The sequence below is a fragment of the Anabrus simplex genome, chromosome 5 (genome assembly GCF_040414725.1).
Source record: "Anabrus simplex isolate iqAnaSimp1 chromosome 5, ASM4041472v1, whole genome shotgun sequence".
Lineage (NCBI taxonomy): Eukaryota > Metazoa > Arthropoda > Insecta > Orthoptera > Tettigoniidae > Anabrus > Anabrus simplex.
This window is the reverse complement of record NC_090269.1, coordinates 310,971,609-310,988,651: the sequence shown is the minus strand read 5'-3', so window position 1 is coordinate 310,988,651 and position 17,043 is coordinate 310,971,609. Positions and strand designations below refer to the sequence as shown.

The window sequence follows — 17,043 nt, the reverse complement described above, 5'->3', positions numbered from 1 at the left end:
TTATTATTATTATTATTATTATTTAATAAGACACCACCAAATAACAGAACAATATCAACTGTCAATGACAAGTTCTGTCATACAGGATCAGTCTTATAGTATATCAACGAAAATGGCACAACAGGGCACCCCAAAACCATCTCACAAATGAGAATCATGGATGACATCTCCAACAGTTGCCGCAGTCCGCAAAGTGTAGTCTATGACGAACATTGCTGAAACTTTTTTTGAATGCTGTTCAGTGGATGTTTAAAGGACTGGGTGGATTTGCATACCACATTCAAATTACTCAGCATCTAACAGAGAGGGGCGAGTGAGCCCGATTACAGTATTGCACTCAAGTGTTATGCATGGCAGATGGAGTTACAGACCACAATGTGAGGAAGTCACTTAGCCTTCTGCAATGAAACTTTAGAGATTGCCTAATTTCTCATGGAACTCCACTCCCATAACCTTTCAACTCCCTGGATCTTACGGCCCCCGATGTCTACACATGGGGCATGTTGAAAGAGTCAATTTTAAAATCAGATGATCCACCTACAAATATTCTCAAATTATGCTAGAAGATAATATAATTTTTTTGTGTCCTTAGAGCAACCTTTGCTCCCCAATATGTTATGAGCAATGTGTGGCACATGACAGTACACATTTTGAACAAATACTTTACCAACATAATTAAGTAATATTCCAGTGCTATTTTGGTTTGTTGCATACAATATATGCATAGGAAACAAAGAGAGCAGCAATTTACAATGTAAACAAGAAGCCCTTTCTGCTCTTTCCCCTGTAAACACAACTGCTGCAAGACCTGCTGTCTACATATACCCAGCACCAGTTTCACTACCATCATCAATCAACAAGTTTTATTCCGTACATGATCACCATGACTACACCTCATCCAACATCATCTACCAGCTTCAGTGTAGCCTTTGCCCAGCTTTCTACATTGACTTAACTACCTACACTCTTCCCAAACTAATACATGACTTACTGCATTACAAAGGTCTGCTTGGCTTCATCAAATCACATTTGACGATTTATTCACAGTTGAAGTCTTTAAACATTAACCTCCATCTTCCCACCCTCTTGCACTTAGAGATTTTGAAGTTGAACATCAACTGGTACTCAGGTCTAGGAAAGATCTGGCCTTAACATTAGATAATTATTCCATTTTTTAATTCTCTTGTCTCATATATCTTTCCCCTCCCTTACATCACAACAGTGTCAAGTTGTCAACAATGATCACCACCATTTTTGTTCTATCCTGCACTGAAGAAGGCTGTAGCCAAAAATTTTGGACCTATATATTTCTTTTATAGCCTGCTGGTGGGCATGATCATTCTCTGTGGTCTGACACTGTAGTCTACCCATTCGAATCTTGTTGGTCGAAAAAAATGTTGGCTGGCAGAGTATGAGATGTGGTGGGTATACACTTTCTAATCACTAGATTGCATGCTAAAGTTGCTACCCACTATTTGTTTTCTATTCTTGTATTTAAACTCATGTTAGCTTTCTTACCTAAGCGTTAATGAATTAAAGAAATAAAGAAAGGACAATGCTAAGGAAAGAGCCAGCCAAATTTTTAGTTTCTGGATATCCACTAAATAAAATTAGCAATACTTTTGGAATGTTCATTCCTTTACTTATTAATATAGGAACCTTTTATTTTTAATTTTCTTCCCACACTCCCATGTAACGTGTTTCTGCTGCTATGTCCGACTGACTCATAAAGGTAGGTGGTATAAATGTAGACACAGAAATGTTGACTACTGGGAAGTTCTACATGTCCAGAATCAGAACCGAGAATGGTCTCTTTTAAGTAGTGTAGATAATAAATAATAAGACAAACAATTCTGTTTAAATATATTTTGTACAAAGTTGTAATGTGTTTCTTACCAGTACGATAAATTGCTTTGAAGCCAATGCCATGTGGACGGTCAGCTGTGCGTAATCGCACCTGGAGGCGTTCTCCAGCTGATAAGAAGGCACCATCGGTTAGATGTGCAGCGAGTTGGAAGGGCCGAAACGCCTGCGTGCCGGCCCCTAAATCCAACTCTAGCTCTGCCTCAGGTACATCATTGCCATAACCAACCCCATTCCTCCAGTCACGAGCACCAAGGTCATAGTCAACAAATTCCAGCCACACCTTACGACCCACTGCAACAGAGTAGTGCTGTACATTCCTCTTAAGGATACAGGAAGCAGAAACCCTTAAAGATAACTTTATGCATAATGTGTATTGAACTATAATCTATTTGGACTGATGATGCAAGCAAGCCTGCTACATTATCAATTACAAAGAACATATTCTAAGAAGAAATCTATTTGTAGAGAAATATAAATTCTGAGGACTATGGGGAAGACGCACTCTTCAAAAAGCCATGTTTAAAATCTCAGCACTGCCAGCAGTTATGGCATCCTTTTTCTCTAGGTTGTCCTCCCTCACTTCAGATAAATGCACCATAATATTTACTCATTTGGCTAGAAACACAAGTTGTTCAGAGTGATCAGCATCCTTTCACTAGGCTTATGTATTGAAAATGAAAACATATATTCAGAATGAGGAAGTGATATTTGATTTTCTTCTGCCTAAAGTTTAGTCTTCTTAATGTTGAACTGTAACATTGAAAATTTATAGCTTGTTTTTCTACATTCATATTTTCATTTAATGACACTAATATATTCGTCTATACAAACATTGCATTCAGTTCTACATTAGATCACGTTTACATCCCTCTTTATTTTTTATACTACAGTGTATGGTATTTCTTTAATTTTAGCTTTACATAACTGCAAATTATGTTTTAGGACAAATATAATTCCTTTACTGTAAGACTTAATTTGACACTATATAATGAGATATTAATATAGGTTTTTTTCTCTAAGAGTTAATTTGCCACCATGGATGAGTGCAGCACATTCCTTCATTTTCAAATACCTATGGAATCAAACGTTATTAGGAAGGCAACCTGAAACCCCACCATCTTCTCTTTGCAGTGTTATAAAGCAATAAAGACATATTGTTAGAGACCACGTACAAAATAATCACCTACAGGCTGTAACATTCATTGTTTTATTTCTCAAGTGAGCACAGCACTCACTCACAGTCAACCACGTTACATTATTAGCAAGCTCTGTTTTTGGTTACAGCTGATTAATTAGTTGATTATTTTGGTCAAGAGTATGGATGTTCAAGCAAGTGGTAAATGTAGGTGGCTTCAAGATTCATTAGCTTTAACTTATTCTGTTTTGTCCCCAGCATGTCCCTTGGATGATTTAAGTTGTCCTTATATCCTTTCCAGATTCAAATGATAATTTATCTCACAAAGATATGCATCCTGTGATGGATTACATTAATATTTTTACTCAAGCTCTTCCAGAAAGCAACCAAGATAGATTGAGTGAAGACTTGGTGGATGAAGAAATTCAATTTTAATTTAAATCCTGAGCCATTGTAAACTGGACTTGACAACAATATTTCTCCGAGAAACAAGTGGCAGAATAAATGGAACATTGTTCTTAATACACCATGAGTAAAAAGTGTAGTGAGGGGTGCCAAAACTATTATGGACTGCTGGAAGTTCTTCTTTCCTGCAAAAATGCTAATCTGTCATGAAATTCTCAAATTTTCAGCTATAGGAAATTAGGACGACTTAAATCATCCAAGGGGCATGCTAGAGACAAATACAGAAGAAGTGAAAGTTAGCAGGTGTCATGAAATCATCTCATCGGAATCTTCAAAATCTCTGAGTCCAGAGATTTTTGCCTTTTTTATGCGTGCACTTCAGTTTGATGACAAAGCAACTAGGGCCGAGCAGAAGAGACCAAATAAGCTTTCAGCTAATACGAAAATTTTTCAGGAGTTTGTGAAGCATTGCCAGGACACTGTTTTGGAATATGTAACTGTGGATGAAATGTTGGTGAGCCTTCATAGGCACTTTAGTTTCTGAGTGTATATGCCAAGAAAACCAGTGAAATATGACCTAAATTTAATGTCAGTGCCTAATGCATGCATGTGTCAGTATGGAGATCTATGCAAGAAAACTGCCTGAAGGTCCATTTTCTAGAGAGAACAAACCTGTCAGTATAGTCAAAAGGCTAGCAGAGCCCATTATGGGAGCTGGTTTAATTCTGTTGACTCGATAAACAACTTGAGAGTGAGAAGAATATCTTGATTGTCGGTACTATTCGAAAGAATAAACAGGAAATTCCAGCAGTGAAGGCAAATACAAGGCAAAGGGAGATTTACAACAGTTTGTTTGCCTTCAAAGCAGATACCTAGCTCTTATCATATGTTCGAAGGTACAGAAATAATTTGATGATATCGATGCATGAAGGAGACAGATGAAGTAACAAATAAAATCCAGGTAATGAAATTTTACAACCTGGCTAAGGATAGAGTGGATATGGTGGACGAGTTACATTCAAAGTACACTGTTGCAAGAGTAAGTTCCAGGTGGCCACTGACATTGTTCTTTATGATGATGGATAATATTGGCATCAACTTTAAGATTAATCACCAGTCACAGATAGACAAAACCAAAAGACACTGACCTTACTGGAAAACCTTATCTCAAGAACTCACTAGGCCCCACACTGTATTAAGGGGATCAGGAATACACCCAAGAACTGTGATTCAGAATCCTATGAGGATCTGAAGATGAAAGGAAATTCCTGAAAGACCTGAAGCACAGCCTGTGGAAAGTACTAAGAAGGCTAAATGCTATTTTTGCCTTAAAATGAAGAACCAAAAGACAACATCGAGATGTGGAAACTATCTTATATGGGCTGAGCATACCACCCCAGTATGTAAGCAATGTCATTGTAATACTGAACATGAAGATAATAGCTACAGTGGTCAGTAGTGTACACACCATCACTTCACTCAGACAGTAACTTGCAGTACATTTATTTTCATCTTTGATTTGGCAGTTTTATGACACTAGTTTCTAATTCTATTTATTTTCTACCGAGCTCGATAGCTGAAGTCGCTTAAGTGCGGCCAGTATCCAGTATTCGGGAGATAGTAGGTTCAAACCCCACTGTCGGCAGCCCTGAAAATGGTTTTCCGTGGTTTCCCATTTTCACACCAGGCAAATGCTGGGGCTGTACCTTAATTAAGGCCACGGCCGCTTCCTTCCCACTCCTAGCCCTTCCCTGTCCCATCGTCGCCATAAGACCTATCTGTGTCGGTGCGACGTAAAGCAACTAGCAAAAAAAAAAAAAAAAATTCTATTTATTTTCTGTAAAGGGCATGTGAGCCATGGCTCATACAGGTGCAATACATATCAGATATACAAAGAGCAGAATTAAAGGATAAGAGAAAATCTGAACTAAACTGATGTTTTACAAAATAAAACAGAAAGTAAGTTATAATTGTTATAAAGGTGCAATATATTTACCATATAACATCTACAGACAACTAGGTGTAAAGGTCAGATATCGCTTCGATGGGGGATTGTTCAATCTGGCTAGACTTTGCTCCCAAAAGCTTACTAAGATTTCCTCCATTACGGAACTGCAGTATGCAGATGATGCTGCTGCACCTGCTCTCATACCTGAGGAGCTGCAACAGTCAGTCAGTTGTTTCAAGAGTGCTAGCTATCATTTTGGTCTCTGCATTAATGTTCAGAAAACCAAAGTACTCTCACAGCCTGCACCTGGATTGAACCTCTCACCTTTCAATATCTCCATTGCGGATACTCCACTGGAGCAGGTTGACCATTTTTTATATCTAGGAAGTACCCTCTCAAAAAATGCTAACTGCTCACAAGATGTTGATAGGAGAATTGGTGCTGCCCACTCAGCATTTGGACGTTTATCGCATCGTGTCTTCATGAATAGGGGCCTTACAATGCATACCAAGATCATGGTTTACCATGCTGTTGTTATACCAACACTGCTTTACAGTTGTGAAACATGGACCCTCTACTGTCAGCATATCAAAAAGCTAGAGCGTTTCCATCTGCAACAGCTTAGATCCATCTTGAACATCAAATGGGAGGACCGGGTCACCAACCTTGCAGTTCTTGAGAAAGCACATGCTATAAGCATCGAGGCTACCATCATTGGCCAACATCTCAGATGGATAGGGCACGTCTATCGCATGTGTGAAACCAGGCTTCCTCGTCAACTTCTGTATGGTGAACTCTGTTCTGGCACAAGACCTCATGGAGCCCCTTTGAGGCATTTCAAGGATCATCTAAAGCATGCTATGAAAAGAGCTGAAATACATTTGCTGAGAATCGTACAATTAGGCGCCACACTGTTTCTACATTAGTTTAGATGTTTGAAGAGGAATGACGGTGACGTGAAGAGGATAAACAACAAACATGGAGGCTCTGTCAAACCCAGTTCCATCCTCCCCAACCATTTCATGTGATCTATGTGGACATATATTTCATGCCAAGATTGGGCTACTAAGTCATATAAAAGATATTCACAAAGCTTTGTGAATGTGAAAAGGTAAACTGCTGAAGAATATGTTTACTCGGATAAGAGTTGCAGCCGACAATTTACCATATATAGATTGCAGAGTTAAAAGAACAAAATTAATATATTCATAGCATCTTATGTAAATGATTTACAAGTTTGTGCTTAAATACAGGAAACAAAGCAGTCTGTCAAATATGTTCAGTAAGTGAGTTTTGCTTTATTTTCTTGTATAAACTGAGAATATGTCATTGTAAAAGAAAAAATATATTATTGGTAAAGGTCAATTGTTGCAAGACTGGTAATAAAAATGTGGAAACATGCTCTAATTTTTAAGTAATAATTAACTGAACATATTCAACAGAAGCTATTCTTCATGTGTCCAATAGCGAACATTGTGCTCACTCACAACCAATCGTGTGACAAACCCGAGTGTAACCAATGGCAGGTTGAGATAAGTTTTCCATAATAGTTGATCTGTTACTGTGTAATGAGAGAATCATTTTAATGCATTGTTCCTTGAACTTGCTTTCTTTTTAAAATTTCTCCTTGATCAGAGAAACTGCTTTTTGTAAAAATCTAGAACTCAAGAAAATTTAATTTAAAGTTACATCAATGAGCTTTTTTATAAACATAGTCTACTTTAACAACTTATTATTAACACAGAAACACAGATGTACAAATATTTTTTCACTGACATCCTTGCTACAAGTGTGATTTCTCTATACATGAAAGAGAGACTTTTCTATGATGAAGATGAGGGTGATTTTAAAATTAATGGAACCGGGTGAGTTGGCCGTGCGGTTAGAGTCACATGGCTGTGAGGTTGCATCCGGGAGATAGTGGGTTCGAACCCCAATGTCGGCAGACCTGAAAATGGTTTACCGTGGTTTCCCATTTTCACACCAGGCAAATGCTGGGGCTGTACCTTAATTAAGGCCATGGCCACTTCCTTCCAACTCCTAGGCCTTTCCTATCCCATCATCACCATAAGATCTATCTGTGTTGGTGCGATGTAAAACCACTAGCAAAAAAAAAAAAAAAAAAAAAAAAAAAAAAACTGGATTCAACAAGACTGGCTGGGTAGCATAATTGGGTAACCAGTCACCTCCAATCCTTGAGGTTATGGGATAGAAACCTGACACAGTTTGATAGTGAGAGAGCCATGTCAGTAGACTGCATATTTAACATACCACTTCCAATCTACAGTTTTGATACTCCCTCGCTTCTCTTAATACTAGCAACTTACCTGGAGCAAGAATAGTGGTTGCACAGTCCAGATGTGCCATGAGAAAATGGGGATAATTGGGGCTTGTGAGTGAGCCTTCACGAGCCGTAAGCGTCAGCAGTGGACAGCCAGATACATCTACAGCTTTCCAAGTGGACGAGAAACCAGTTCCAGAAAGAGAGTAATCTGAGTGGAAGTGAATGATTGCCTCGTTGTTTTCTGATATGAAGTTGAACCTGTAAAATTTTATGAACCAAAATTATCAGTTTTGAAAAGATTATCATTAGGGATGCAGGATATAAATGGAGTCACAAAGTGGTTTCTATAGGCAATAACAGTTATTATCTGGTCAACAGGTAGATGTATTTTCAAGTTACAGACATTGACTTAGTAGACACAACAATTGGTATGCATAATCATTGGTATGCATCATCGATTTGAGCTATGTAACTCTAGCCATTACAACATCTGGTAAATAAAGTTCACAATAGAAATCAGGGTTAATTATAATCAGCCTTACTTTGTGAACCCTGAATTAATGGAAAACTTGTTCAAATGAAGTTCATAGAGAGTTTGAAGGAAAAGGCATCATAAGACATATTCACTGACATTTATGTACACTTTTCAGGCTGCCATACTGCAGATCAGTATTTTTCCTTTGATTTTTGTAGAGAGAAAATTGATCATGGAGGCTACTGGCATCTCGTGATAGCATGTCGTGTTAATGTTGAAAAGTTTTTTTTTTTTTACGAAATCCATTATAGGGCCGATTTTCTGCAAATGTTCCAACATATCTATAGCCTACCATTCCTCAGAGGAATGTCATGGTACAGAGCAGAACTTAGAAAGCCTTCACTTGAACCACAGTAATATGTGTTAGTTACAAGGCTTGTTTAGAAGAGTTGTAGGGAGGTACATTCAGTGATATGGGATGGACTAGGGAACAGTGATTAGAGTACACAGAGCTGGAAGTCAAACAAGGATAACATGAAGTTCTTGGTGTTAATTTGTAAAGTATTGTAAGGAAAATAATAAAATTAAGTAATTTAACATATATTTACCTGGTAGGAGTTAAATCAAGGCTAAAAAGTGATATTATGGATGTAGCATATTTTTTGTGGATCTGGAGTGTTTATCATAGAAACAGAAGTGATTTGATAGAGGGAAAGTATTCACACTCATGAAAAAAGAATTTGTAAGCTGTGAAAAATGTATGAATGCTATGCTGTTGGCTTTATGTCGCACCGACACAGATATGTCTTATGGCAACGATGGGACAGGGAAGGGCTAGGACTGGGAAGGAAGCGGCCGTGGCCTTAATTAAGGTACAGCCCCAGCATTTGCCTAGTGTGAAAATGGGAAACCACGGAAAACCATCTTCAGGGCTGCCGACAGTGGGGTTCGAACCTACTATCTCCCGAATATTGGATACTGGCCGCACTTAAGCGTCTGCAGCTATCGAGCTTGGTAATTTAAGAATGAGAAACATAAAATTCTAGGTGTAAGGCTCATCTCAAAGGATAATAGATAATTTGATGCTTTTGGGGTGTAGAGCCCTAGAAGTGGGAAATAAGGCAGTATCATACAGTTGATAAGACAGGCATGAGGGAGTTTAAAAAATGTAATTATGATTAGTGGAAAATGGTAATAGTCTAAGGGATGGGTTTAAAACAATTGAATCATTCGTTGTTAAAAGGCACTAAGTCCACATTTTTGACAAATTAGTTTTACCACAATTTTGCATTCTAAGAAGAAAGATGCATGGTTTGGTATTGAAAGGAACCATGTCCTGGCAGCGCTTGAGCCATTAACACAGCTGCCAGGTTAGTTATTCCGTATTGAAAGGAACTTGGCCCTGCAGTTAGTGTGTTTCAGTACAAAATGCTATCAGCACCAGAGAGCACTGCTGCCAAGATTGGTACACTTCTTTCTTTTGTTTACATAAGTGTTGAGTGGTTGCTGTTGATAATATATTGTGGCAGCCAGTGATTCATGAACTATTAAACTCCTTGACTAGTGTTGTTTGTTCCATATTTTCTCTGAGTTTTATATTTTATTATTCTTTGTTCTAAACTAGCAAACATCTGGTATTGATCTTTGTACTATGTAGTTGTAGTAATAAATAGTGTATATTTAAAAACCAAACACTGCAATATCCTATGTGATTGCTGTCCTGTGGTTAATATTAATCTTTTTCTTGCTTTGTTCATAAACATATTTTCATCACAGACAAAGAAGTTATGACAGAAAAGGAACATAAATCCATCCGTCCATCCATCCATCCCATCCATCCATCCCATCCATCCATCCCGTTCGTCCGTCCGTCCTGCATTTAGGGCAGCCACCCAGGTGGCAGATTCCCTATCTGTTGTTTTCCTAGCCTTTTCTTAAATGATTGCAAAGAAATTGGAAATTTATTGGACATCTCCCTTGGTAAGTTATTCCAATCCCTAACTCCCCTTCCTATGAAAAAATATTTGCCCTAATTTGTCCTCTTGAATTCCAACTTAATTTTCATGTTGTGATCTTTCCTACTTTTAAGACACCACTCAAAGTTATTCGTTTATTAATGCCATTCCACACCATCTCTCCACTGACAGCTCCGAACATACCACTTATAATAGTCGTAAATAAAAAGCAGTAAGATAAACCTCCTTTTCAATACTTATCAACCCTTTTATTTAGGATACAATCATTACAACTGGTGTTATAAGTTAGGACATGTTTAGTTCAACTCTCGTAAGCATCTTCAGCCATAATAAACTTAACCTAAAGTTTGGTCAGGGCTCCGAACCTCGTGACTTAAAGTATAATAGCTCTCTAAGAACTAATGTTCTCATTAGTGACAATCAATAACCATATAATTAGTGTGTAGCTTCTAACAATTTCACATAATTAAGATAATAACACTACATTCATATTGACGGAGGTTAAAATATATAAAATTACATAAGCTAATAATAAAGTAAATAAACATATTAGATTTCACATTGCTATCAATCAATCACTAAAAAACTGTTTTACAATACTTCTAAAAATAATCTTTACTTTTCGTTGAATGAAGTATAAGGTACAATTAAAATAGTCACAAGTTAAATCTCATTCTATTGCATAGAAAATGAGAATCAGGTATGAAAAATCACTTAACAGTTAGTTGACTGGTGGAATAGTTCACATCACAGAATTAATCACGCCTGAATTTGCATATGTGTGTAGAGGCAAGTATCCAAATTTCCTTTAATAATAAGTTAAAGTCAAAATAAGTGTCCTCGAGTTTCTACTGGGAGTTCAACTTATAACACAGTTGTAATGATTGTAGCCTAAAAATAAGGATTGATAAGTATTAGAAAACCACACCCGGGCGACTGGAGTGGGATATTGATGATGATGAAGTATAGGAAAGGTGGTTTATCTTATTGTTTTTTAATTACGACTATTATAATCTATATCCAGTATGGTTTACAATGAGATTTTAAACATGTAATATACCACTTAATCGAGCAGCTTGTCTGCTTTCTCCAAAGTCTTCCCAGCCCAAACTTTGCAACATTTTTTAACACTACTTTTTTTTTCGGAAATCACCCAGAACAAATCGAGCTGCTTTTCTTTGGATTTTTTCCAGTTCTTGAATCATGTAATCCTGGTGAGGGTGCCATACACTGGAACCATACTCTAGTTGGGGTCTTACCAGAGACTTACGTGCCCTCTCCTTTACATCCTTACTACAGTCCCTAAATACCCTCAAATAACCATGTGCAGAGATCTGTACCCATTATTTACAATCCCATTTATGTGATTACCCCAATGAAGATCTTTCTTTATATTAACAGCCAGGTACTTAAAATGATCCCCAAAAGGAACTTTCACCCCATCAATGCAGTAATTAAACTGAGAGGACTTTTTCCTATTTACTTTTAACCCTGTTTATCATCATACCATTGCCTACTGTCCATCTTATCAAGGTCATTTTGCAGTTCCTCACAATCTTGTAACTTATTTATTACTCTATACAGAATAACATCATTCACAAAAAGCCTTATCTCTGATTCCACTTCTTTACTCATATCATTTGTATATATAAAAAGAACATTAAGGTCCAATAATACTGCCTTCAGGAATTCTCCTCTTAATTATTACAGGGTCAGATAAAACTTCACCTACTCTAATTCTCTAAAATCTATTTTCTATAAATATAGCCACCCATTCAGTCACTCTTTTGTCTAGTCCAGTTGCACTCATTTTTGCCAGTAGTCTCCCATGATCTACCCTATTAAATGGCTTAGACAAGTCAATTGCGGTGCAGTCTATTTGACCCACTAAATCCAAGATATCTGCTATACCTTATGGAATCCTACAAGTTGAGTTGCAGTGGAATAACCTTTCCTAAACCCAAACTGCCTTCTATCGAATCAGTTATCAATTTCACAAATGTGTCCAATATAATCAGAAAGAATGCTTTCCCAAAGCTTACGTGCAATGCATGTCAAACTGATTAGCCTGTAATTTTCAGCTTTGTGTCTTTCACCCTTTCCTTTATACACATGGGCTACTGTAGCAACTCTCCATTCGTTTGGTATAGCTCCTTCATGCAATCAATAATCAAATAAGTACTTCAGATATGGTACTATATCCTAACCCATTGCCTTTAGCATATCCCCAGAAATTATCAATTTCAGCCGCTTTTCTAGTTTTCAACTTTTGTATCTTATTGTAAATATCATTGTTATCATATGTAAATGTTAATACTTCTTCAGCATTAGTCGCCTCCTCTATCTGGACATTATCTATGTAACCAACAATCTGCCTTTTGAAGATCCCTGCATACACAACCCCTTTGTTCATTAATGATTCCTGGAATGTCCTTCTTGGAACCTGTTTCTGCCTTAAAGTACCTATATATATATCCTTCCCCTTTTCACTAAAATGTGCATGACTGCCAATTATACTTGCCATCATGTTATCCTTAGCTGACTTCTTTGCTAGATTCAATTTCCTAGTAAGTTCCTTCAATTTCTCCTTACTTCCACAGCCATTTCTAACTCTATTTCTTTCCAACCTACATCTCCTTCCTAGTCTCTTTACTTCTCTGTTATAATATAGTGGGACTTTACCATTCCTTACCAGCTTTAAAGGTACAAACCTGTTTTCACATTCCTCAATTGCTTTAAACCCATCCCAGAGTCTGTTTAGATTTTTGTTTACCATTTTCCACCGATCAGAGTTACTTTTTAAATCTCCCTCATGACTGTTTTACCAGCCATATGGTACTGCCTAATAGTCCTACTTTTTTAACACCTTCCTTTCTATCACATTTACTTTTTAACTACGACAAAAACAGCTTCGTGATCACTAATGTCATCTATTACTTCGGTTTCTATATAGAGCTCATCTGGTTTTACCAGCACCACGTCCAGTATATTCTTCCCTCTAGTTGGTTCCATCACTTTCTGAATCAGCCGTCCTTCCCATATTAACTTATTTGCCATTTGTTACTCATGCTTCCTGTCGTTCACATTACTTCCCAATTGACATTTGATAAATTGAGATCACCCGCTACAATCATGTTCCTTTCCATACCATTACGCACATAGCCGATTATCTTATCAAATAATTCTGAATCAGCATCAGTGCTACCCTTTCCCAGTCTGTACACTCCAAAGGCATCAAGTTGCCTATTATCTTTAGAGATGAGCCTTACAACTAGAATTTCATGTTTGTAAACTTCTTCATAGCTTACAAATTCTTCCTTCTTTCTGATTTTGAGTCACTCTGATGATGATATAGATGTTGATTCCCATAGGGAATCTGAAATATTTGTCCTGAATGAGCAAATTTTGGTATCACTCTGATGATATAAACAAACGACTTGTACAAGAAAAGAAAAAAGGATCTAGTATCGGCACCATATTTACAGAAATTCTGACACCTGAATGAAACTTTTAAAATTATTTTTTAATTAATTAATTGAATGCCTTAATGGTTCCAATGGGGATACCACGGGTGTATTCTACATATGCGTCCCCCACCCACAGGGGGTTAAACTATATTTTTCTCCAGTAATTGGCTAAGTGTGCTCACATGCTTTTGTCTTAATGTGCTGTCATTCACATATCCAAGCAAGGTTGACGATCACCAGCAACTGAATGGTTATCAATCTTTGGCTTGATAACAACACACAACATGAAGGATGGGATTGCTCCTCTATCATTCTGGGGGTTCTGCAACTGTGCAGATCATATCATGAAGGTACGCCTGATTCTGAGAGATTGCAAAGAGACCTTGAGAATGTTGTGAGATTGACAGCAGACAATGGTACAATGGTCAATGGTACGGAAACTCAGGTTGTAAGTTTCACCAAGAGGAGATATCTTCTGAGTTTTACTTACTGTGTTAATGTAATGGAAGTACCTCATGGGGATCACAGTAAGTACTAGGTGTTAATATAAGGAAATATCTTCACTGGAGTAATCACATAAACGGGATTGTAAATAAAGATTATAGGTTTCTTCATATGATTATGAGGATATTTAGGGGTTGTACTAAAGATGTCACAGAGGGAACATCTAAGTTACTGGTGAAACCCCAGTTACAGTATGTTCTAGTGCACAGGACCCTCACCAGAATTGAGACTTAGAAAAGATTCAAAGGAAAGCATCACATTTTGTTCTAGGTGATTTCCAATAAAAGAGAAGTGTTATGAAAATGCTGCAAACTTTGGACTGGGAAGACTTGGGAGTAAGGAGACAAGTTGCCAACTAAATGGTATGTTCTCGGCTGTCAAGGGAGAAAGAGCGTTGAATGATACTAATAAGCTTGAATGGAGATTTTGAAAGAAGGAAAGATCATAATATGAAAATAAATTTGGAATTCAAAAAGAGAAATTGGGGCAAATATTATTTTGAAGAGGAATTAGGGATTGATATAATTTATCAAGGGAGATGTCAAATACATTTCTAACTGCTTTGAAATCATTGAAAAGACTAGGTAAAATCTGATAGGGTATCTATCATCTGGGTGATAGCCCTAAATGCAGATCAGTGGTGATTGATTGATTAATAGATTGATAGATAGATAGATAGATAGATAGATAGATAGATAGATAGATAGATAGATAGATAGATAGATAGATAGATAGATAGATAGATTGACTGATCGATTAGATTAAATAAGTAAAAAGTGTTGAAGTAGAACTGTATTATGAAACCACTATAAATCTGTATTAAATATTGCATTCTTCCAAATTCAGACACAGCCTTATAGTATTTAAAATATTGTAATTGAGTAATAAAAAGGCACTTTCATTCAATCACATTAGGATATTGGATCAAAAGTTACTCACTGGTCTGACAAGTGAAGTTTCTTGCAAGATTCTACGTTTAAGATGTAAGCTATGATATGATTAACTCATACAATTCCAATAAGATCTCTAGTTTTCTGAACTTGTGCACAGTTTCTCTCTCACCTCACTACAGTTCCTCTCTTAACCATAATTAATAAAAAGAAACTATTGCTATTTCACAGAAGGAACACAAGGTTCTTACTATTTTAAGCAATGAAAATTTGAAGGCAAGATGTATTGATATTTATGAAGTTTTGGTGGTTTTGTAGCTCACAGAACTCGTCAACCTATACAATATGTCCCTTCATAATCCTCTGTTTGCAGCTACATTTGGCATCAGGACAGAATATCTTGAGTATGTACAGTAGATTGAAAGAACAATAACCATTAAAGCCTGCAAACTTAAAGTGACTGACATCTGCCACCTTGGATTCCAACTGGATTAATAATACAGAGTAAGTGCTACCTATATGAAACTGAGGCAGATTACTGGAATACTCTGTGACTGTAAAATGCCTATATACTTAAAGTCACAGATCTACAAGACAGTAGTAAGACCTGGCCTGTTGGAAGAAGATCAGGAGATTCATGTAATTAAAATGAGGATTTTATCATGGTCATTGGGATGTACCTGAACTGCTTGCATAAGAAATTTTCTGGGCAAGGTTTGGTGCCATTTTGGACAAAATGTATCAAGCCTATCTACTCTAGTATGGTCATGTGCTCTGCAGTGCCAATAATTTCATCACAAAAACTGCGTTCACCATTGACCCTCAGGGACTGTAACTGAGAGGATGGCCAAAGCAGCAGTGAAGGACATAATAAGGAGAGGACATAAACATATTGGAGAATCCTTCAGAAATGCAGTGGATTGTGCCTAGTCTGTTAAGCATGACAAAAGCTAAGAGAAAGAAGAGTGTCATCTATTATGTTTATTCTTAATTTGACCATTATCTCTTCATTACAGAAGTTCTCCTACTTATTACTCCCATTGATTTGTTCGAACTACTTTCCATCAATATCCTGAAATCACTTAGTCCTTGTTCCAATAGCGTAGAACTGACCTGAAAACTGATCTATCTAGAGAAAATTTGGTCTGCTGATCAACCTTTTTCTCTTGTAGAATACATTTAATTTCTTCCTGCCTGAGGCTACATATTAATTTTATTTCTCTCATTATATAGCCATCTCTGAGGACAAAAGTTTACTTGAATTTTAAGAGTGTCTTCTGCTTTCTTAAGAAGGATTTATTCCATAATAAATGATAATGACTTCATTACAGTTTTTATATTTTTTATTCTTACCATTACTACCTAATGGATCTCAGTAATGGTGGGTTAATCTAAATTCTGTAGAACCTGAAAACTTTTCTGTTCATTCATATGGCTGATGTTTCTTCAGCAAAATAATTGTCATAGTTATTGTTATCCAGCATTATATAATCATGTATGTATTCATACCTGTCCATTTCTGTTTCATGACTTCCACACCACCGGACAACACCATCTCTGCCAAGATCTCCTCCACTGCGCAATTCTACATAATCATAGAGGCACTCTTGCTGCAGTTCAAGATCAATGCGTGTGAACTGCACTACTATCCTAGTACGTTCTGGTCCAATGAGCCGCACCCAATAGTCGAGGTTGTGATTGTAGTGGCTAGGGTAATTCGGTGAGGTAAGGAAACCTTCTGTGCCATTGATGGTGCGGTTCAAGTATAAGCTGCTACCTGCAACTAGAGATGAAAAGGAGATTAAATGAAGACACTTAGTATTCTCATAAGATTTTGCAGAGGAAAATGGATATTGTGCTTTAAGAAGAGATTAGAGCAATGTTTATGAAGGAAGGCAGGATTATGACTAATGTTTGTGAAAGAAATTCTGATATTGGCTGAGCATACCAATTCCTTACCTAATCTGAGGAGTTTTAAGATGACTTAATATGAGCATGCAGGGGTTTAATTAATGTAATAAACTTGTGTTTAGTTTAGCAGAGGAAAGATACTGGTTTTGTTCCCCATTAGAAAGTCAAGGAATTTAGAAACT

General features: G+C 37.0%; 1 protein-coding gene across 1 annotated transcript in view; it reads right to left on the bottom strand.

The window, feature by feature from the left end:
- The window catches only part of LOC136874512 (uncharacterized), a 799,993-nt gene that overhangs the window by 216,304 nt on the left and 566,646 nt on the right, over window positions 1–17,043 (bottom strand). The window contains exons 11-13 of the mRNA XM_068227822.1: window positions 16,460–16,733; window positions 7,682–7,896; window positions 1,897–2,157 (exon numbers count right to left, since the gene is read on the bottom strand). Coding sequence (XP_068083923.1) covers window positions 1,897–2,157; window positions 7,682–7,896; window positions 16,460–16,733 — 750 coding nt within the window. The remainder of the gene's footprint in view (window positions 1–1,896; window positions 2,158–7,681; window positions 7,897–16,459; window positions 16,734–17,043) is intronic.